Source organism: Saccopteryx bilineata, chromosome 8 (genome assembly GCF_036850765.1).
Source record: "Saccopteryx bilineata isolate mSacBil1 chromosome 8, mSacBil1_pri_phased_curated, whole genome shotgun sequence".
Classification (NCBI taxonomy): Eukaryota; Metazoa; Chordata; class Mammalia; order Chiroptera; family Emballonuridae; genus Saccopteryx; species Saccopteryx bilineata.
The window spans coordinates 54,037,809-54,060,967 of record NC_089497.1 but is presented as its reverse complement, the minus strand read 5'-3'; the positions used below and the strand labels follow the sequence as shown (position 1 = coordinate 54,060,967).

At 46.2% G+C, this 23,159-nt stretch overlaps 1 protein-coding gene across 24 annotated transcripts in view; it reads right to left on the bottom strand.

The window, feature by feature from the left end:
* The window catches only part of KALRN (kalirin RhoGEF kinase), a 735,103-nt gene that overhangs the window by 203,806 nt on the left and 508,138 nt on the right, over positions 1-23,159 (bottom strand). For 6 of the 24 annotated variants that reach the window (XM_066240737.1, XM_066240739.1, XM_066240742.1 and 3 more), the window contains exon 34: positions 4,122-4,649. The exons of the other annotated variants lie outside the window; for them this stretch is intronic. In XM_066240737.1, coding sequence (XP_066096834.1) covers positions 4,587-4,649 — 63 coding nt within the window. In that variant the 3' untranslated portion in view covers positions 4,122-4,586. Of the gene's footprint in view, positions 1-4,121; positions 4,650-23,159 lie in introns of those variants that run through there. 24 annotated transcript variants of the gene reach the window in all.

Here is a 23,159-nt window from a genome sequence, read left to right as displayed (position 1 = left end):
TGTGTGCTCCGCCCCCGCAGGTCTGCTTTCCTAACGATTAGTCCTAGCTTAGGCTAATCCTGAAACGAGTTAGCATTTTCTCTGAACAATACCTGGTGGTAGAAGAGAAGTGTGTTTTTGGCAGAGAAAACTCATGCAGGGTCTACCATTTGCCACAGTTAATCACCCACGTGAGTAATCTGCTTGCAGCAAGTGAGATTTTGATCAGAGCAACAGGCAAAGAGTGACTAAACACGTCCTGGATGTTAAGAGCTCAGGACAGAAGCCGGAGGGGAAGGCTCTAGCTGGTGTTGTGAAGAGTTAGAGAAGAAAGGACGCTGGGCTGGGTACAGGACAGCTGCGGCTCTCATCCTCGGTGCCCCAGGGAGGCCATCTAATCTCTTTGTATCTCAAATTCTTTTAATCTATAAAATGTAATAGTGACACCTGTTCTGCCTACCTAACCGGTTAACTGTGTCAAAAGACAGTGGTGGGCAAAGGATGTGTAAAGTATTAAATGTCGCGGAATGCAGAGCATGGACAGGAAAGCAATGAGATGTTGTTGTACCACCGTCTCAGGATCTGTTCTTTGTTCTGACTCCTCAATGCTTGGGGGTCTCAGGCAGTGGCTTCTGAAACTTACCCCAGTTAGAGAAGATCCCATTTGCTAAGGATCCTGTGCTTGGGACAGCTACTTTGATAAGACCCATAGATCCTACTGAATGGATGCATCTTTCCTCAGGCAATAATCCCTGTGACAGGGATCTAACAGTTAGAACGGCTTCCTTTACCGAGAGGATCTCAAAGTGTGGTCTCTGGACAAGCAGCATCAGTATAGCCTGGGAATTTGCTAGAAATGCAAATTCACAGACCCACCCCAGGCCTACTAAGTCACAGACTGCGGCAGTGCGCCCAGCAGTCTGCGGTTCAACAAGTCCTCTGGGTGAATCTGATGTATACTCAGGGTTGAGAATCACTGTTTTAGCTCAAAGGGAAAAAGGGAAAGCTGGGAATTGGGCTCTGGGACCTGCTGCTGAGAAGCCTTTATTTTTCTGAAGGCAGTAGAGGAAGATTTATGGGACTTTTCAAACCACACCGCGCAGCTACGTGCATGTGAGTGTGAGTGTGGGTGTGGGTGTGAGTGTGTGTGTGTGTATTTAAAATGATGACCCACTACCTCATTTCCTTAGGGAGATCTTTTTCCCAACCACAAAATGCTTTACCACCTCTAGGTACTCCCTACATCCCTCTCTTATCACCTAAGGTGCTGTGTTATTCAATCATTCATTCATTCATTTATTTATTTATTTATTGTCTGTCTGTCTGTCTGTCTCCCCCAGCGAGCATGTATGCTCCACAAGGGCGGTCTACCTTGTTCACCGCTGTGTCCCCAGCTCTGAGAACTGCCTGGCACTCCGTGGGTGCTCGCTTGATAAACATTTTCCGAGTGAATGAGTGAATGAATGACTACTGAACCGGGAGATGAAGAACATTGGGGTCAGATCAGAATGCCCGCGAGCACCCTCCTTAGGCAGCATTGCTACAGCGTGAGGCTTGCCGCTCTGCCCGGTGTGCGCTCTGAAATAACTCTGCAAACAAGGCTTGGTAAATGCCATCCGCAGGTGGCTGTTTATCATTACAAAATGTGCCACCTGGCTTTTCTTAGTTAGGTACGGGAATAGTGTACTGATTGACCAACATGTTCATATGGCGGGAAGGGGCTGGGGCCCATCTATGGGTGCCCGACAGACTGGGGTGTGACGTGATAGAGGAAAAAGCTGCCTGCAAATAAAAACCAAGGGCAGTCCTCATTCTACCGTAACGGGCTATATGGTCTTGGGCAAACTGCTTAGCATTTCTGGGTCCCAGTTTCATCTGTTGATCTCAATGACCCCCAAGGTCCCTTCCAGTTGTAATTACATATCCATTCATGTGTCACATGATTAACGTCTGTTCTTCTCCTGGTAAGCTCTGTGAAAGCAGGGGCTGATTCTACTCTGTACGTATTTGCCCACCTAATTCATAATGCTGAGCACTGTAGGCATTTGAGGAGTGAGCACATCCCTGTGGAAACCAAATCTCAGCCTCAGCAGCCTGTGCTCCACACATGACGTCACAGGTGCGTGGGTGGAGGTTGCAAAGACCCTGGCCTGGGAGGGATCTCCAACCACACAAGGAAGAGCCCGCGCTGGCTTTCCCTCGCCCCCAGAAGAAGTTGCACAATTTACTAAAGCGCGGACCAGGGCAGTATACAGGGAGAGTCCAGCCTGGGCAGTGGGCCACCGGCCCTGTGGTTTGAGAAAGCATGGGTTATTTGCGGGCAGAGATTGAATTTGAATCACAGATCTGCTCTTTTCCTAGCTTTATGACTTTGTACAAGTTATTTACTTCCCTTAGCTTCAGGCTCTTTATCTAGAAGATGAAGACAGTACTGCCTGCCTCTCAAGACAGCTGTGAAGATGAGAGGAGATACCATGTATCCAGTGCCCCACCCCTGCCTCTGGTATGAGAAATGTGCCCGGTGAATGGGAGCCTCCTTGTCTGGTTCTGCCTGCCCTGCTGCCCGTCAGGCTCTTAACACTGCCTCCTTTCCCAGAGACCTGGCCCCGGTTTGGTACTAGCCCATGGCACTGCCCTGACCTGTCAGGCTGAACGGAGATAAAGATGAGGATAAAAGGTGTTTCTCAAAATATCTACCTTTGGAAATATATATTTTTTCCTTTTGCTTCCAGTTTGCTTAATGAGATCTTGAGATTTATAACTTGCTAAGGTGCCATTTTGTAAATGAGATTTAACAGCTGATTGCCATTTCAATGTGCGGAGATTCATCCCTGAACAGTTGGAATGTTGCCTGTTTCTCTCAGCGGCCGCCAGTGTCTCTCCCTCCCCACTGCTCCCGCCTCCGCTCCCTCCCGGGTGGACAGCTTTCTACTCCTGCTCCTCCACTTTCTCCTCCTCAAGCACCTACTGCATATGGCCATCTTTACTCTGGAAACTCAAGGCTGCCGCCAGGCAACAGGAAGTCAAAACTGCTGTGGTTGAAATAATTACTAGTGATTGTAACTGCAGTGGTACCGCCATCATGCCAGACGTAGGCTCACAGCATCCGTTCCAGCTAGACAGCTCTTTCCAGAAAGTGGGATGGGGTGGGTTCTTGGTTGAAAATTAAGGGCCTTAGCACTCAGCCGAAAGCATTGATAAATCACTGTATATCAACAGCCTGCTTTAGAATCATTTTATTAGAACACATTCAAGAAAGTGACATATGGGGGCGGGGGTGGGGAGACAGCAGCAATTCTCAGTCATGCAAATGCCCGTGTTAAGATTCTCCATTGGATTGAAATTCAAGTACAAAGACCGTCCTTTCCTGAGCCAGGTGCAATTCCAGAGTATGACACTGTGATCAACAGTGTGTTTCCTCCTCAACGTTCAGTGACACTGAACAAGTCCCGTCCTCACAGCGAGACTGTGAGACACACGGAAGTGTAAACTTTCAGGATTTTGAGGAACCCTTCACGCATCCCACCCCCAAAACCCAGCTGGAGGCAATAAGCCCAACTTTGGGACCTCTTAGAAATAAGGTTTAGTCTATTGAAAATAAAGCAGTGGGCCTTAAAAAAATTAGAAAATGAATATATATATATACATCTATATGTCATAGAATCATCTTTGTCTCTTGCCATAGTGTGGGGTTTCCAGGAAACTCAGTGTTAGGGGTTGGGGCTCTCTCTTAAGTGTCTCAGGAGCTGAAGGACTTTTTTTATTCTTTAACTTTTTATTATGAAAAATTGCAAACATATACAAAAGTGGAGAGAATGGTATAATGAACGCCCACGTACCTGTCATCTAGTCTCAACAATGACCAGCATGTGGCCAGAGTGTTTCATTTATTTCTCCTATTTCCTGTCCACCCCCTAACAGGGTAGTCTGAATGCAGCGGATGGCTAGGAGGGTGGAGACCTCAGCAGTGCGTGAGGTTAGGAAGAAACGAGAAGACCTTGACAAAGCCTGGGTAGGCTGCAGCAGACAGCGTGTGCTGGGGAAGTGCTTGCTGCCAGTGTTTGGGAACAGCTAGAGGTCACCCCCTCTTCTCTCCCATAAACCATTCCCTTTTCCTCCTCCCACTTTTTCATGATACGGGGTAGGCAGGCTAGCTCAGAACGATGGGATTTTCCAGATTGGGGGCTACTGAAAATACTAGAAACATTCAACTGGAGAAAAACTCCAGAGACAGGTGTCTGCCTCTCGTGAACCTGTCCACTCACACCGCAGGCCTCAGGGCAGCGAGGGCCGGGGTACCTGGTGTTCAGACTGGGCGTTGGGGGAAGTACCTTGCATCGTGAAGCCTCCCACATTTTTAGACTTTGGAGAGAAGCTTGGCAACATCAAATTGTACCCAGTAGAGAATCAGGGAGCCCTGAGGGGTGAGCCCATGGCCCAGGTGGACAGGTTTTGCTGAACATGGTGCCCTCTGAGCAAAGGCTGCACCCCACACCAGCCCCGCCAGAGCAGTCTCAAGAGAGGTGGGTGATGGGAGTCCAGGTGGGAGGTCTCAACGGCGGCACGGCTAACCCGGAGAGCTGCAGGGACAAGTCCCAGGCTGCGCGCTAAACGTAAGTGGAGAAAGGATCTCCAGGTCCCAGGTGCCACCGAGGAGCCAGGTTGCCATCCTGTTAAGAAAAGGGCCGGGCTCTGTGATTTGCATATGACTTAGCAAAAATTTGCATGAGATCACATAGCCCTTTATAGAACACAGAGTTAAAATATCAGTGCAACCTACTGTATTTCTAGCAACCCAGTGCACAGAGTGCGACGTGGCAAACACACAGCATTCACTTAGAAGAGGGAATGGAGGGAGCAGTGCTCTCTGGCAGACAGGCCTGGGTCTGAACATTCAGAAGAAGCCAACCAGGCCCAGGGTCGGAGGCAGGATCTGACTGGCCGCTTCTGCTAACACCGTTAGGGCTCAAATTCAAACACTGTTCCTTGCATTAGTTCTGCATGTGACAGGCTGCTGTGGCTCCCCAGCATCCCAGATAGATCAGCAGGAGTAGAGCCAGGACTAATATAAACAGAGATGCGTTCAATATGGGGTCCTAGTGGCAGTGATCGTTAGTGTTTCTTTTATACCTCTTGGGGGTTTTTGTTTTGCTTTCTCGTTTCGACCCTTTCAGGGTCCCTATGCCCTACCTACAGGTCTTGCTATGACATTCCATTTCGGGAAAGAAACTTAGATAAGTTTACCCGTTTATGGTGTAGAGCTTTAGCAGTAATGTAATTCATTTGTCAAGTGTTTGTAGGGTCCATGGCATGTGGTAATCTGTAATTTTTTTGGAGGCATGAGGCAGGTTCGTGCGGGCTGCAAGGCTGGCTGAGGGAGTGGGTCACTGAGTGAGAGTGAGCGAATAGATGGGTCACGATACAGACCAGCTTCCACATTTCCATATTCCAGTGTGGTTATACCCGCTCTACTGGGCCATCTGAAGTAATGAGTCCTGTTTCTTTAAGAACAGTGGTTCCTCAAAGAAAGTCAACTTCTAGTGGAACGAGAGGAGTGACACGGTCTAAACAGCAATGGCTCCTAGCCAGGAGAAAAGTTCAAGGTAAATTAAAGAGTATGCTCTCCCATTTGACAGTGGCTCATGATGTCAAAGGCTCCATCACATTTGCCATATAGAAATAAAAAAACAATTTCAGATTCCATAGTAAGAACTCCAGCAGGGCAAAAACTGGTCCGTAAGGGAGAGAAAACATCTCAGCATCAAATTCAAATGGTGCTTACCCTGAGCTAAGAGGAAGACAGGACACTTAGGATGCAGAATGGAAATGAGAATCTGAAGACAGCCAGGAGCTGTCCACAGGCATTAGTGACGGTGGAGGTGACCACCTAGCTCACATTTACCAGGGAGCAGGGTCTGTCAATTTCCATATCACGTTACATTTGTGGGGGTCGGTGGGGGGGTGGCATCAGCTGTCAGGATTAGCTCGTCCCCCACAACATAATTCACTGTCACTTCCTCTTTAGTTTATAGATGTGCTGTACGGTCCACAGAATTCATTTTAGCAGCAGAATTTCATAGTTTTAGAAACACTGAGTTTGACATTCTTTATCCAGTTGTTAAAATTCTGAAGGGGAGAACAGTTCTTAAAAATATTTTTATTCTCATTTTTACTAATATCTAATTTGTGTCATTATTTTTATTAGCCTTATTATTAACAGTTGATGGTTGTTGAATATTAAGCATGCACCTAGCAACAAGCTAAGGGTCTGGCCTGCATTGTTTCATGTCATTTGCACCACACCTTGTGGGGCGGATGATACCATTGCCCCCATTTTGCAGACTGAAACACTGAGAGGTCCTGCCCAGGATCATACAACTGGCAAGTGGAGCAGTGAGATCGCTGCCAAGGCTGGTTTGATTCAAAGTGATCCCTCCCCACTGTGCCACGCTGCCTCTTGTAACGGAGACTCCATCTGCTAAGTGAGATTTGTATGCTTGTGGATTCCAAAGGTCTTGGAAAGCACCCCTCATATATTTTGAGGATCCATCTTATCCTGGAGGACCTAGCTAGAAGTGGTTTGGGTCACTTCATTATATATGTTCCCGAGGATTTGCATAAAAAGAATTGTCTCCCCTGTTAAACCCTCCGCACGTTGTGATCGCCTCTGTGCCCCCGCAAATCTGTCTGGTGATGGTTTGATATGTGAGACATCTAAGATGCATGCAGGCAAACTGAACGCGCTCACTAACAGCCTGAGAAAAGACAGACACTTTTACATAGGAAGCCAGGGTTTTACCTCGCCTGGTGGTGCACTGCAAGAGTGATTAGCACCAATGCATGGATAAGTGACAGTCCTTCACAATCTCATTGAGATAACTTTAAAAAAAAAAAAATCAAATCTGGCCTAGGGAAAGGATGAGTGGGAGAAGTGGAAGTGGAAGTGCGATAAAAGAAGGTCATTAACTGCTTCTGAAACACTGATGATTTCTTTTAGAAAATAACTCTCAGCTTGGAGGTCACACATTCATCCATATGCAACCCCCCTGTATCTTTGGCACTCTGGTTCAGTAGGCCAGGGTAGGGCTTGGGATCAGCTTTCTGAAACACTTCCCTGGTAATCCTAATGCCCCTGGTTCGCCATCTTGGCACCGAGGCCTTTCTGTGCCCCAGCCATTCTCTCACGGGGACACCTGAGGGCTGCAGTGTCTGAATGGCCTTCTCCCATCTGCAGCACACACTGTCCAAAGCCCACGTCTTCAGCATTTTCCATGAAGGGCAAGAATCAGCAAGTCCCCCTTTGACAGGACAGTGGCTTTTATTAACCAGGCCTCCCAGTTTCTATTTGGGGAGTGGGAGCAGTCTCTGTGGGGATTTTGCTCATCTCTCACTATTCAGGTCTAGACCCCTTCATATGCTATAACTGCTTTACATATTTACTCAATATACTGTAGGTCCCATTCTAATACTAGGCAATCATAATATGAGCTATAGAGAGATATTCTCCTATCCCTGGGTACACAAGAGACATCATTGGACATCCAGTGAAATAAAATTAGCCGCCAGTGGGGAACATATTTATTGTATTGTAGATTTATACTTTTTCTCGTTCCATAAAGAGTTTGAGGCAATTATTTTGTAATATATTTTAAAATGCATCTTCAGTTGACTCTATGTTCTGGATATTCCTGTCTGATGGATTAGGAAATCAGTGAGGCAGAGATATGCCTGAATTACAACCCCAGTGGCTGAGGCACAGTACACAGTCTCCTCTAGACTCCTGACTCATGCCTTGCTCTGTGAGGCACAGGGAGCAGTGGGCAACTGACACGTGCAACACAAGGAACTGTAATGTTCTTGGTCTTTTGATCCAGTGTGTTTCATTCAGTGGATCAGGAAGGGGGAAATGAGATAGTACTCCCACCATTTGGGCCAAAATGTTACTTTGTGTGTTTTTGCCTGAATCATCTGATTGTTTTCTTTAGTGAATTCGGCCAGTGGAAGGCAGTGTGCATAACAGACACCAAGGGAAGACCTGGGCTCAAATCTCAGCTCTGCCACTTTCTGGTTGTATGACCCCAGGCAAGTTATTTAACCTCTCTGAGTATGTTTTCTGCAAAGTGAGGATAATGATACTTACCTTGAAGAGTTATTGGGAGGATCAAATGAGAGATTGTGTGTAAAATACCCGCTCCTGTTAGGAGGTAAGAGAGGCGGATGGCAGCTGTCACTGTCAGTCACTTATGTCAAGGGTGGCTTCCTCGCAGGCAGCCTTGTGCTTTTCTCGGCCCCCAGTTATAGTGGGACCTCTAAGGGAAGGGCTGGCATCTGTCCCATGAGATGGGGCAGGGTGGTGTCCTGGGTGGGGACTTGGTGCTGCTCGTGTTCCTCCACCTCAAATTCACACCAGAGCCCAGACTGCAGATTCCCATTGGTGTAGCCATCGGAATTAAAAACTGAGGTGTAGAATAGTAAAAATATAAATTGTACATATGGAAAAGGCAAAAAAAACCAAAACGTGACATGGATGTTCAGCTGAGCTCTGTTTCTGGGATGGATTCTGTGATGTTCTGATTTGCTCTTCATGTTTCTACTCTGCCTGAAAGGCCTCATTCTGGATGCGTGTTTGCTGCCCATGCTGACCCTGGGGCTCCGTGTTCTGAGATCTGGGGGTGCTCCCTGCCTCCACCCCTCCCCAGAGAAAAGACACAGGCCACCGCGAGGAGGAGGAGGTGCCATCTCCCTGCTTTCCTCTCTGCACCTCCTCCTCCGCTCAGGGAGCCCTCCGGGGGCTGGGAGGCTGGGCAGTGCGGGAGCAGCCTCGACAGTATGTTTCATGTGTGATTGTTTTGTTTCAAGTTCAGAAAGCTCAGAAACTGCCTCTTTATCAGGAAACCTTCCCTCTGCCCTCAGACTGGGGAAGGTGAGGGGTGATGGGGGGCATGTGGGAGGTGGGGAAGAGAAGCGTCCTGACCTAATGATGCCCCTGCTGTTTGAAACCTTGCTGCCCAGGCAGGGGTCACCCTTGTCCCTCATGAAAGCTCTCCATGTCCTCCTAACCCGGGTTCCAGTGTCCCCACACTGAGTACCTCTGGAAACACCTCTCTCTGGAAACACAGGGCATTAAAACCAAATTTAAAACACGTCTGCTTCCCCTCTCTCCCACGGCATGTCTCTTCAGGAACTTGAAAGTGTGTTTCAAGTTTTCCCTCATCTCCTTATCACCCTCAGCCTCCTCCCAGCAGCTGTTCCTGCTCCTTCCTTCCACTGACCAGGGCTCCTGACCCTCACAAAGCTGCTAGTTCCTCAGCTCACAGCCTTGGCCCGACCTGCACATCACCCAGTTCCCTCTCTGGCCATGCTGTCCCATCTGAGATGCTGAGACACTGGTCACCTGTTCCCTAGCGGGCACATGCTGGTCCCCTTGCTCTTGGGTCACACAGAGGGTGGGCCTCAGCAACCATCTAAAAATCCTGTCCCTTCCTATCATTTAAAAATAACATCTATTAGCGGGTTTTGTTTTCCTGGTTAATAAAAATAATTTTTTTAATCAGAGAATTTGGAAAAAGCCACCATCCAGAAATAACCACTATTGATACTTTGGTGTGTTTCCTTAATATATACATACTTGCATTCACATATGTATATATAATATATATATGCATATGTATATATGTACATAAGCACAAATACACACACATATGTACAGACACATTTCTTTTTTATGTTTAACAGGAAAATTAGTTGTTACTATTTAGGGGGAAAAGGAAGAGCCCAAGCAGGTGGGAAAGAAGTCGCAGGCTGCAGCTCAGGCCCGTCACCTGGGCCAGCCACAGCCAGGAGAGTTTGGAGCACACGCCTTAATGGTTTACAACGTCATGGGCCGGGTGGCCAAGGAAAATATCAAGATAGCCCTGTTCCTCCAAGACCACACAGATAAATACATTTTAGAGTGCATATGGGAAACACATCTGGAGACACACAGGAATTTATAAATATACACAAACGGAAGTTACACGCACGACACTTATCACTCTAACGAGTACTTCCTGAGCACTGTCTGTGAGTGCTAACTCTATCTCAGCGCACTGCAGATACCACGAGGAGTCACACTGGAGCCTTGCCTACCTGGATCTCAGGAGTCAGCTGCTGAGATAAAAACCAATCCATGGACAAGAGCAAGCTGGAAGGAGATGCCGTCCCACAAAGTGCTGACAGAAGGGACTCAAGAAATCATTCTAATAACAAAGATGAGTTCTAACAATACTCTTCCTGTGGTCAGAAACTTAGCTATCAGGACAGAGAAATAATTTTTTGGGACACAGCGAAGAAGTATAGGCTGGTAGACAAAGGTGGTTATTACTTGAAACATCATTGTATTTTAGTAAGACAATCACACATATCTACCAGAAAACTTACGTCAGAGGACAGGTTTGCAGACAGCAAGGGACCCCGAGGAGGGGCAGAACCAGGAGGAAGGGGCCTGTGTGCATCAGGAGGCTGTAGGTCCTAGAGAATGTACCGGGTTGGGGATACATGCTTTCCCTCTGGAAGCTCCCAGGAATAGAACTGATACAGCAAATGAAGTCTAAAGCCAGGCCGAGGAATGTGCAATCACTATGGGAGCCACTGTAATAGTGTTTCAGGACGAGGATTGAGAACACAGGAAAACCAGGACGGCTCAGAGGTCAAGCTATGGATGAAGGTCTTAGAAGAGGAGCAGATGTGGGAGATGGTAGGTGATGTGTTTAGTTTCAGTTCTGCTGAGTGGGGCGCAGGGAGTCACCCACGTAAGGTTACTGCCATCGACAGCTGGAAACACGGTATAGCCCCAGGGTGAAGGTAAGGGCTAGACCGAGCTCTTCCAACTCACTGACCATTGAGCAACACTGCTTTGAACTGTGCAAGTCCACTTATACACAAATTTTAAAAAACAAATACGTCTAGGGCTGTAAATGTATTTTCTCTTCCTTATGATTTTTAAAACATTTTCTTTCCCCTGGGGTACTTTATTGTAGGAATATAGTATATAATACATATAACATATCAAATATGTGTTAATCAACTGTTCATGTTATTGGTGAAGCTTCCAGGCAACGGTAGACTATTAATTAGTAGTTAAGTTTTGGGGGAGTTAAAAGTTATATGTGGATTTTCAATTGTGTAAGGGGTCAGCGCCCTGACCCTCTCGTTGTTCATGGGTTCATTATATTTGATTTTTGGGGGGATACTGGTAGCTCAGAGGTGTTGAGTGGCTCAGTGTAGAGTAATAATGAGCTTTCCAGTGAAGGAGGCGTGAGCTAGGCCAGTGGTGGAGGGGGCCTGATGCGATAAAGCCCAGTCAGTGGGCGTCACAGGGGATGGAAGCAGCTGGAGCAAAGCATGGCCTGGGGGGAGCACTCGACTCCCAGTAGGTCCCGTGTGCCAGATGCTGACACAGACAGGAAGACCCAAGCATCATTAAGACCAAGACATGATCGTCAGGGAACATACCCTGTAACACAGAAGGAAGACACAGGCAGCCAATGATTTGGTAAGTTGCAATTAGGTTGACACATAAATTGCCAATATTCGATCATTTTGGATACACAGAAATGGCAGTTTCATATGGTTCAACCAAAGGTCGGCATGTAACAGAAGGGTCTCGGAAGGATCGTGTGTGGGAGGGAAAACCACCCAAATGTGTTTGGAAATGGGCCTGTACGTCATCCATCCTAAGTACATGTGCTATTGAAGGCTTTTAACAGACGAGTGAGCTGTTGAAAGACGTGTCTGGAAGATGAAACTGCTGTCAGTAGGAAGGAAGGACACAGTGCGGGGGCAGGACCCCAGAGAGCAGGGGACCGCTCAGCAGTCTGCTGGAAAGGATCTGGACAGGGGGTGCAGGCTGCTGGGGTGGTGTGGCCGGAGTCTTGAGGGAGTCATTCTCAGGACTCAGCCACAGACCAGCTCTCCAGGAACATGCCGAAAATGAGTCCACAGGAGAAACCTGGTTATCTGCAAACATCATGTTGTCAAACCATGTTACTGGTTTGAGAAAAAAAGAAAAAAAAAATTTGATGCTGAGACTGAGGAAAAGCTGGATGTCAAATTGGAAACATACAGGCGACCAGTTACACGTACTGCCCAGCAGCACAGCGCTTACTGTGCCGCCCGCTGTCTTGTGTTTCCTGGTTTGCTGGTTCCCCAGCAGAACCCAGCGCTGGTCAAGGTGGAGCTGGCCCGTTCGGTTTCACTGAGAATGCTCCATCCTGGGACAGCGCCTGGCAAAGAGGCGCTCAGAGAATGTGGTGAGTGCAGGACTAAAGAAATACGGAACTGCCACCAGGAGTGAAGGCATTTCAGAGATAGGACCTTGAAATTTTTTTGTCATGGACATCAGAATGAAAGGAACACGTGGTTGAAGGTTGGTGAGGATCTAGAGAAAGAAGAACCAGGGGTAGGAGTCAAAGTGCAGATCTCACCAGGAGCACGAAGTAGCAAATGTGTCCAGTGGCAGAGGGGAAGGAGCTGTCTGACAACAGGAGAAAGACAGGAGGAACTGAACTGGTATTCTGGGGGTGGGCAGAAAGCATGAGACAGAGAACTGTGGGCAAATTAATCTTAGACTGTGAGTCTAGAAAAAGAACAAGAGAATAAAAGGACATGCATCCATGTGAAGATAGAAGTAGTTCTGTGACAACCATGCTAAAAAAAGAAAGAAAGAAAGAAAAAGAAAAGGAAAAATTCTCAGTGTTTCTTAGGTGATCACCAGTAAAGTCTAAATTCTGTTTTGTTTTTGTATTTTTCTGAAGTGAGAAGTGGAGGGGCAGAGAGACAGACTCCCTCATGCGCCCGACCAGTATCTACCAGGCAAGCCCACCAGGGGGCAAATGTTCTGCCCATCTGGGGCGTTGCTCTGTTGCAACCGGAGCTATTCTAGCACCTGAGGTGGAGGCCATGGAGCCGTCCTCAGTGCCCGGGCCAAATTTGCTCCAATGGTGACTTGGCTGTGGGAGGGGAAGAGAGAGATAGAGAGAAAGGAGAGGGGAAAGGGTGGAGAAGCAGATGGGCGCTTCTCCTGTGTGCCCTGGCCAGGAATCGAGCCCAGGACTCCTGCACGCCAGGCCGACACTCTACCACTGAGCCAACCAGCCAGGGCTAGTCTAAATTCTTTTAAATGGGGTCCATGGTCTGCTATGATCTGACCCAACCAATCATTCCAGTTTTATTTCCCACAGCTCACCTCCCAAACCCTGAACTTCTACCAGGCATATCCACTCTGCAAGCTCTAAATTGTCCTATGTTTCCTTATCTCCTTACACTTAGTCCCAACACCAGTGCTGCATGGGACAAAGCCTACTCGTGTAGTGAAGTTTAATGCTGAAACCTCTCTGAACTTCTCAAACTACACGTTTGATTTTTAATTTTTTTATTTTTTTCTGAAGCTAGAAACGAGGAGAGATAGTCAGACTCCCGCATGCGCCCGACCGGGATCCACCCGGCATGCCCACCAGGGGGCGATGCTCTGCCCCTCCAGGGCATCCCTCTGCCGCGACCAGAGCCACTCTAGCGCCTGGGGCAGAGGCCAAGGAGCCATCCTCAGCGCCGGGGCCATCTTTGCTCCAATGGAGCCTCGGCTGTGGGAGGGGAAGAGAGAGACAGAGAGGAAGGAAAGGGGGAGGGGTGGAGAAGCAGATGGGTGCTTCTCCTGTGTGCCCTGGCCGGGAATCGAACCCGGGACTTCTGCACGCCAGGCTGACGCTCTACCACTGAGCCAACCGGCCAGGGCCACGTTTGATTTTCTTAATTATACTAAGTCTCAATTTCTAGAGCTTTCTCTTATCCATAATGCTCTGTGTTTATTTGCTCCTCATTTATTCATTTAATAAATATATACCAAATGCCTGCTCTGAACTAGTACTTAGTTAGATTCAGTGATGTAGCGGGGATGTAAAACAGACACATCTCTGTCCTCAGGGACTTAAAAGTCTTGTGGAGGATGCAGTCACATAACCACGCAGATGCTTATACTGACAGTCATACATACCAAGAAATAACGGTACAGGGTGGTGTGAGACACAGGACTTGGGGAGGAGACTTAGAATGGCCAGACAGGCTCAGATCAAGAGAAGAGAGAGCAAAAGGGGTGGACTGTGCTCGGGAGGACAAAGAATTTTCCAGCAAAGGCCTTGGGCTGGGAAGAAGCCTGACCCATCTGAGGGAGGCCAGGGCAGCTGCCAGGCAGGAAACAGGAAGAGGGGTGTCTGTGAGGCTGGAGAAGTCAAGGGCCAGCTCATGCAGCCCTCGGTGGTCACACGGAGTATTTTGGCATTTATCCTAAGAGCAAAGGGGTACTGTTGAAGGGCTGGAAGTCACAGAATGATGTCGAGAGCTTGCATTTTAAAAGGATCACATTGGTTGAAGAATGGAGAAGTGATTAGAAGGAGGTAAGAGTGACTGTCTGGGACCAGTTAGAAGGTCCCTCCATAGGTCAGGGCATTAGGACAGTGGCTCAGAGTGGAACAGATTACACAGATGCTCAGTCAATGTCAAAGGGTGCAGTAGCAGTCCTTCTGCATTAATCGCTGTCTCCCTAGGTCTTGGATCTGTTTGTCAGACAGCAGAGTCCCAACTCCAGTGTATTTATCATCTTTTTTTCTAACACGTTTCATTGCTTTAGCGGCCCATCACATAACACGCAGAGTAAAATACAACAGACAGATACATTTCGTACAAGTCAACTAGTTCTTATTCTTTCATTATAACAGAGGTGCACTCAGGGACTGGCAGAAGCCTGCATTATATATTAAGTGTCCATGTTTGTTCACTATTCTGTGGAGAAATAAATGGTGAATGCTAAATGTAAGAAATGTCTCATATGTCACATCATATGAGCCTCTAACTTACCAATGTATCTTCTTTAAAATATCAAGTTATGTGTTTATCAAGACAAAGTAGAGGGAGTAAAAAGACTAGCCACAGAGTGAGGGCAGATATTTATAACATGTATAACCAACAAAGGACCAATATCTAGAACATATAAAGGATTCCTAAAAATGTGTAAGAAAAAAAAGACAACTCACTAGATACAGGGGCAAAGGGCTTGAATATGGACATTATAAAATGAGAGAAAATACTAAGAGAAAATACTAAGGCCCAATAATACTACTAGAAGGTATCCAACCTCATTAGTGAGTATGGAAATGCAAATTGAAACCATAAGCAGGTATTACCATATACCTTCCAGACCTGCAAAATTTCTGATATTTGACAATTTTAATTAGAAGCAAGGATATAGAGCAACAGAAAATTTTACATACAGGGGTGGGCAAAGGTAGGTTAGCAGTTGTGAGTACATGGAACACAGAGTTTATTCTTTTTTTTTTTTTTTTCATTTTTCTGAAGCTGGAAACAGGGAGAGACAGTCAGACAGACTCCCGCATGCGCCCGACCGGGATCCACCCGGCACGCCCACGGCACGCCCACCAGGGGCGACGCTCTGCCCACCAGGGGGCGATGCTCTGCCCATCCTGGGCGTCGCCATGTTGCGACCAGAGCCACTCTAGTGCCTGAGGCAGAGGCCACAGAGCCATCCCCAGCCCCCGGGCCATCTTTGCTCCAATGGAGCCTTGGCTGCAGGAGGGGAAGAGAGAGACAGAGAAGAAAGCGCGGCGGAGGGGTGGAGAAGCAAATGGGCACTTCTCCTGTGTGCCCTGGCTGGGAATCGAACCCGGGTCCTCCGCACGCTAGGCCAACGCTCTACCGCTGAGCCAACCGGCCAGGGCGGCAGAGTTTATTCTTGTATAAGGTCTACCGGAAAGTTCTGTCCATTTTGGGAATAAAACAAAATACAAATTTTTCTTACCGTCAATAAACTTTATTAAATAATATAATTGCCATTATTATTAATGATTTCTTGCCAGCGTGAGGGCAATTTGTATATCCCATTTTTGAAAAATGTTTTATCTTTTGATGCGAAAAATTGAACCAGTGCTTGTTTGATATCTTCTTCATTTTTGAATTTTTTGCCCTTCAAAAAATTTTGTAAGGACAAAAACAAGTGATAGTTGGAGGGTGCTAAGTCCGGGGAATATGGTGGATGCGACAGACATGCTTCTGTAGCATTTCTTCCTTGTTAAAATTTGTAAAACTTACAGTGGCGTAAATGAACTTTATCAGTAGCCATGGGTACACTATCGCTTCGCACATAAGACTAATGGTGAATCAACTTTGTTTTAGTTACTTTGCTACGTCAGTATGTATACATTAAGTGATAAAAATAGAGAGGCACACATGCGCCAAATAAACGTGCTTACGTGTCAAAACTTGTGATAGAAACGGACAGAACTTTCCGGTAGACCTTATATTATTATTTATTTGTATTACAACTGTAAGCCTACTTTTTCCCACCCCTGTATATTGGTAAAAGTGTAAATTTGGTAGCAACATTAAAAGAAAATAGTTTATATCATCTAGTAAAGCTGAAGATAGATATAAACGTAGCCTATCACCTAGCAACTCCACTCCTAGCTTTACAGCCAAGAGAAACTCAAGTACATGTGCACAAAGATATTTATATACAAGGGTATTCATAGCAGCACTGTTCATAGTAGCCCCAAACATCCCATGTACAGAACGGGCAAATAAATTGTGGTATCCTCGCACAATGGAATACTATACAGCAATGAAAATGAATGAACAAGTCTAAACATCAGCATGGATGAATTCCATAAAAACACATGTTGAGTGACAGAAACAAGATGCACACACACAAAACATACAATATGATTCTATTCATATAAAATATAAAAATAGCTACATTGAAACTATATTGTGTTAGGAGCACATACATAGGAGGTGAAATTACAAAGCAAAGACAAGACACTATCATTATGAATGCCAGGAAAACAGCTGCTTCTAGGGGAAGAGGGCCCAGCTGTGACCAGGGAGGGGCACACAGGCATTTCTGGAAAGCTGGGCATGTCCTGCTTTCATGACCTGCACGGCTATTACATGTATGTTCACTTTATAATTATCCACTCACTTGTTTAGCAGTTTTTACACATTTTCTACATGTATATTTTTACCAGATGTTTGTGAATAGGAATGTATTTTATTCATAGGAATAAGAGTATCAATAACAGTTAGTGAACCAGATAAGCCTGTAACTCTCAGTAGATAATGGTATAGATTAAATTCTGTACATTTCAATAAAAATAATAGAAAATAATATAGTTACAATATTATCAGTTAAACAAAACCTATAAAAGCAATAACGAATATGGATTATTTTTAAAGAATCTGATATCAGATGAGAAAAGATAAAAATATTAATGATGGACTGGATTGCAAGACTGTGGGAAACAGGCACTCACACACAGCTGGACAGAGTATGAATTGGTCTAACATGTATAAAGGATGACTTGACAATGTGCATTAAAATTTAACATGCATATTCCCTTTGATGCAGTAATTCTACTTCTAGGAAGTTATCCTATTAATATACTCACAACTCACAAGTGTGAGACACTATACCTGAACAAGGATTACAGCCTTGTGTGTAATGGTAAAAGACTGAAAACATCCATACACCCATCAACAGAGGACTAGTAGAATAAACGATGCTAGCCCTGGCCAGTTGGCTCAGGGGTAGAGAGTCGGCCTGGCGTGTTGAAGTCCCGGGTTTGATTCCCGGTCAAAGCACACAGGAAAAGCATCCATCTGCTTTTCCACCCTTCCCCCTCTCCTTTCTCTCTATCTCTTTCTTCCCCTTCTGCAGTCAAGGCTTTATTGGAGCAAAGTTGGCCTGGACGCTAAGGATGGCTCCATGGCCTTCACCTCAGGTGCTAGAATGGCTCTGGCCGCAATGGAGCAATGCCCCAGATAGGCAGAGCACCACCCCTGGTGGGTATGCCAGGTAGATCCTGGTCGGGTGCATACGGGAGTCTCTCTGACTGCTTCTCGGGGGGGAGGGGATATATAATAAAATAAAATAAACGATGCTACCATAAGTAATGGACTACTAGGTAGCCATCAAATAGAGTGAAGCAGCTCTACAGATCCTGTTATGAAATTACCCGGGTTCATTATATGGGGGAAAAGTATAAGACAGTACTTACTGTATGCTCCTCCTCATTTAAGCATTAGATGAGGTTTCAGTAAAAGTTCTAAGGGAATTTTTGAATAGTTTCCATCAGAGCTAACAATGTATTAAAAAGAAAGTGTAATTCTACATTAAAATAAAATACTTTTTTTGATATAGATGTATTGGTAGCACTGCTGTTTTACAGACTGTCTATGATTACAATACTTACTCTGGGCTCAAAACTGATATAAAGATGAAGAAACAGAAAGAAAGATGAGCTTCAAGGTCAAGTTCAAATATCACTTCTGGTGTAAATAGTCTTCCCAGGTTTCCAGGCTAACTTTGTTGTTCAATGTGGGTATACTTCTGTTATAAAATGTAGCATATTGCATGGTAAGTATGTATCTCATCTGACACATACATTTTTATAATTTCTCAGATGCTCAGCACAGCAACTGGCATAAAGGAAGTGCTAAGTAGGGCTGTCTCCTTTCATAACTACAGGCAACCTGCATAGAATCACTCTGTTTGGTATCACATATGAGACACTTTGGGTGATAAGTTAGAGGACTATGGCATGAGGACAGAGATTGTTCTTATCTATCCTGACTCTCCCTGGTAACTGGTCATCAGTGGACACTCCATAAATTTCCGTTCAATAAAAGAATGAATTCAGTGTACCAATATATTTGAAATAATTTTCCATTCTGCTTCTAACTAATATCATTCTTTTCCATTAACAGATAACTTTTTTGTGCTTAGTTATGTGTTATGGTAGTGCCTACTTGTTTGCCCTCTAAATAACACAACCCACTTAGTGGATTGGACTTCATATGTCCGTTAGAAGTATTATCTTGCCTGACTGGTGGTGCAGTGGATAAAGTGTTTTCCTGGGACACATAGGACCCAGACTCGAAACCCCGAGGTCACGACCTTGAGCACTGGCTCACCAGCTTGAGTGCAGGGTCTCAGGTTTGAGCATGAGATCAGAGACATGACTCCATGGTCACTGGCTTGAGCCCATAGGTTGCAGGCTTGAAGCCCAAGGTGAGCTCATGGTCGTTGGCTTCAGCAAGGGAGTTACTGGCTTGGCTGCAGCCCCCGGGTCAAGGCACATATGAGAAAGCCATCAATGAACAGCTAAGGTGCCACAACAAAGAATTGATGCTTCTCTCCCTTCCTGCCTGTCTGTCCCTCTCTCGCTCGCTAAAAAAAAAAGTATTACCTTAAGTTTAAATGTTAGCGAACATACCCTAAAAATCTTTTTCTTTTGGGATTTTTTGAGAAATTTTTCATGAATGCAATAAAGGTTCTTAATAGCCTGTGTGTAAAGAAGCATAAAAACTGTGGCCATTCTGTTTGGGAAGGTTGTGAAGTGAAGTGGCTGGGGAGTAAGAGAGAGTCTGCATTACAGATTCCAGACTCCACAGTTTGAAGTACCTTCCTTTAACAAAACTATTCCCCGCCGATCATTCCCTCATAAACTTTTACTTTAAAAATTACAACCACCTTTCTTTTTCTTTTGTAAGAAGAATTTTCCTCTGATACTCCTGCTTTATGAGAAAGAAGAAATTCAGTAATATTTGAGGGTTTGTGAATACTTCCTCTCTTCTTTTTGTCTATCTAATATGAAAGTAACCTTTCTTAATCAGGAATCTGCTAACTGAAATTATAGCAAAAAGATAACAGAGGGGGAGAAGATCTAGCATTTGGTTTGAAATGATTATGAGTCAGGGAATTAAATATGTGGGAATTACCTTCAAGAACTCCCAAATGAGCTTTTAAAAAGAACTGAGTTGTTTTTAAATAAAAGCTGCAATGGCGTCTTTCACAGAAGCATACATGGAGGTAAAGGTAAAAAAAAAAAGAAGCAAATCCTAGTGCATTACTTGCTTTAAAAGTGAGCACATTAAATGCCTTAAAAGTGAGCACATTTGGGCTAATATTAGCACAAGAGAGAAAGGCCTAAGCAGCCCACCAAGTTGTCCTGCTTGTTGAGTTCACTGCCGTCTCCTCTGTGTCTAGAATAGTGCCTGTCTAGGAACTCAATAAATGGTTGATGAATTAATGAGATAAAAAGATATACATCAAGATCCTAAGGAAAAGAAAAGATAATGAACTTGTAATATCCTCTAGTGCTCTCTAAGTCAGTCTGTGGTCCATGTATATTTGACAAACAGCAAACAGCAAGTCAAACTTTTCAACCCCATTCCTGCAGCTGAAAGGACACCAGCTAGCAGGAGACAGAGACGGACATCGTAAAATACAGAGCCTGGCTTTGTCTTTCGTACATCATCGAGTTCACAGAGGAGCAGCCGAGGCAGGGCAGAGAGCGATGCGTCCAGGAGCAGTTCCTTAGCATCCCACAGCCAGCACCACCGGGGGGCCACGCAGTGAGAGCGCGAGCTCTCCTGAACTTCTAGTCCTGTAACGTCCCTCAATCATCAGCACTTCCAAACAGAATCAATCAGAGCAACGGTTTTCATACAACATTAGGGGGGTTAATTCTTGTGTGGACCGGCACCAGTTTGCAGACCGGTGGCTGAAAACTATTGAATTAGAGCATTAAAAAAATGATAGTATATGACCATTCTGAACTTGGCAGATTTCACCTTCAGCCCTAACATACGAGGAGGTTGAGAAGTGACTGAAGCTTGGCTGCAGAACATGGCTGCTCTAACAAGCAGGGCCAGACACATCCCGAGCACGCAGAGAGGAACAATGCAGTTCAGTAACCCTGGAAGCCCAGGCAGCGGATCCCGTCAATGGGTCCGGTCTGCACGGCTCCTCATCTTCTTCTAACAGTTTTCTCACAATACAAATAGCTACCAGGGCACCCCTGAGGGCATCTGCTATTTAGTGGCCCTGGGAGAGGCCCTGAATCAAAGCCAAGTCCCCAGTGTTGCCCCAGTGGGAGGCCACCACAGAGAACATTCAGCTTGTTTCTCTTGATAAGCCCCTTCTTTCCGGCAATAGGATCACATCATCTCACCCCAATGACACGAACTCTTAGATCCAACCCCACACCCGTCTCCTGTGTTACTCTGGTCAGGGCAGGCAGGTGGGCAGTACCCATCAGCTGTGAGGAAGTGACAGAGAGCTGCCAGGTGGGTAAGACCCAAGCAAGCATTTTCAATCTAAGCTTGAGAGCAAGAAACAGGGCACTATTCACCCACTAGTCTATCCAAGGCTTTCCCGAGCACCCTGTGTGATGGCCTCAGATAATGTGCGTCATGTTTGACAGCTCAGCACGACAGGTCACGGTGATTCCACTGAAAGCCGAGCCCCAATTCAAGGCCACCTTCACCTGCCCCACTTTGAGTCTCGCCACTTTGGTTCCAGACATTTATTTCTATCGGTATATCTGCCTGAAGTTTCTAGAAGAGTTCATTTTCACCCCCACCCCCATCGCTTACCTCCAGCAGCATACCCCTGGTGTCACTGCTAATCATGCAGAAGTACAACGTTTTAAGAACAATACTGTCCTACCACTAGCTTTGATAAGGGATTCAGTCATTCTGCCCTACACTAAGAGAACATTGTCTCTAACTGGCACAGAAGGAAAAAAGGGCACCTGACGTGCCAGAAGGTCTGTGCGGAACACTCCCGTGAAGTCCTTGCCAAGAGCGGCTGCTCCTCTCCGCCCTCCCTGCTCTACCCGCCGCTCCCGCTCGGGCCTGTCTCCCCCGCAGAACACACCCAGCTGGAGGGGCGCTACTCACTTGGGTCTTGTTTGCCTTGGACTGTCGCCAGCTAATCCACCTTGACATCTTGGTTCCCCCTGAGATTTGTTTTCTCCTTCCACCAAAATTTAAGAAATAGAATAAGAATTCGTGCTGGGCTGCAGCAGGGCTGAGCGGGTTCCGGAGACTCCCGCTCACAGGCAGCTCGGCGGCTGGGAGCAGCCTCGCCACACCTCAGCGTGGCTGGAAACTACTGAATTTCTCACTGCCAAGCGCTCGGCTCACTGCCAAGCCCTCGGCACCCAACCAGGAGTGTGCCTTGAGAGGCATGAAGACTCTCTCTGGGCAGAATCACACCCCCACCAAGGCCACTACATGAGTCACAAGTACTTGGTATGAAAGAGTCTGTGATAGGCATTAATTAATACTTGAGAAATTATCATTCCCTTTCACCATATGCCAGCCCCAGAGACATGGAGTGGGCTGCGGAACTAGTTTTCCATTTACCTTTGGGTCACTATAGATGTACCAGGGCCCGGAGGGGCTGGTGTGGATGCAGCTGGAGAAGTGGGTCACAACAGCGTTCACTTTCTGCTGCAAGGATCTAGAACAGGGGTCCCCAAACTTTTTACACAGGGGGCCAGTTCACTGTCCCTTAGACTGTTGGAGGGCCAGACTATAAAAAAAACTATGAACAAATCCCTATGCACACTGCACATATCTTATTTTAAAGTAAAAAAACAAAATGGGAACAAATACAATATTTAAAATAAAGAACAAGTAAATTTAAATCAACAAACTGACCAGTATTTCAATGGGAACTATGGGCCTGCTTTTGGCTAATGAGATGGTCAATGTGCTCCTCTCACTGACCACTAATGAAAGAGGTGCCCCTTCCGGAAGTGCAGCAGGGGCCTGATAAATGGCCTCAGGGGGTCGCATGTGGCCCGCGGGCCATAGTTTGGGGACCCCTGATCTAGAACCTGAACTACCAGGCTTCCCACAAAAGTACTATGTTTTTAATCCAATCTTAACAGGCAGGAAATTGACTTGGCTTTGAGTCTTAGGTCTCCCATTCCCTGGCTTTGTAAGTCTGAACTAGTCACTTTGTTTCTTCTGAGCAGGATGAAGGCAGAGGGCTAGATGATCTCTTGGGTTCTTTCCTCCCCAAAATTTCTATGTTTCCAAGTTCCAAACTTGCCTGCGTCAAATCTGGCCTCTGGCGACCGACTGGGCAGCTATCACACACTGATCTAATCTACTGGCAAGTCACCTTTTCCTGCCTCCCCATTTCTGTAAGATACCTGTGCGGGGCTGCCCCTAGAACCTTCGAGGAGACGGCGCCAACACAGTGCTCTGAGCACCAGCGGAGCGCTTCTGAGCTCTACCTCCGATCGCCTGTGTGAGGCAAACTGCTCATTGGCTACTTT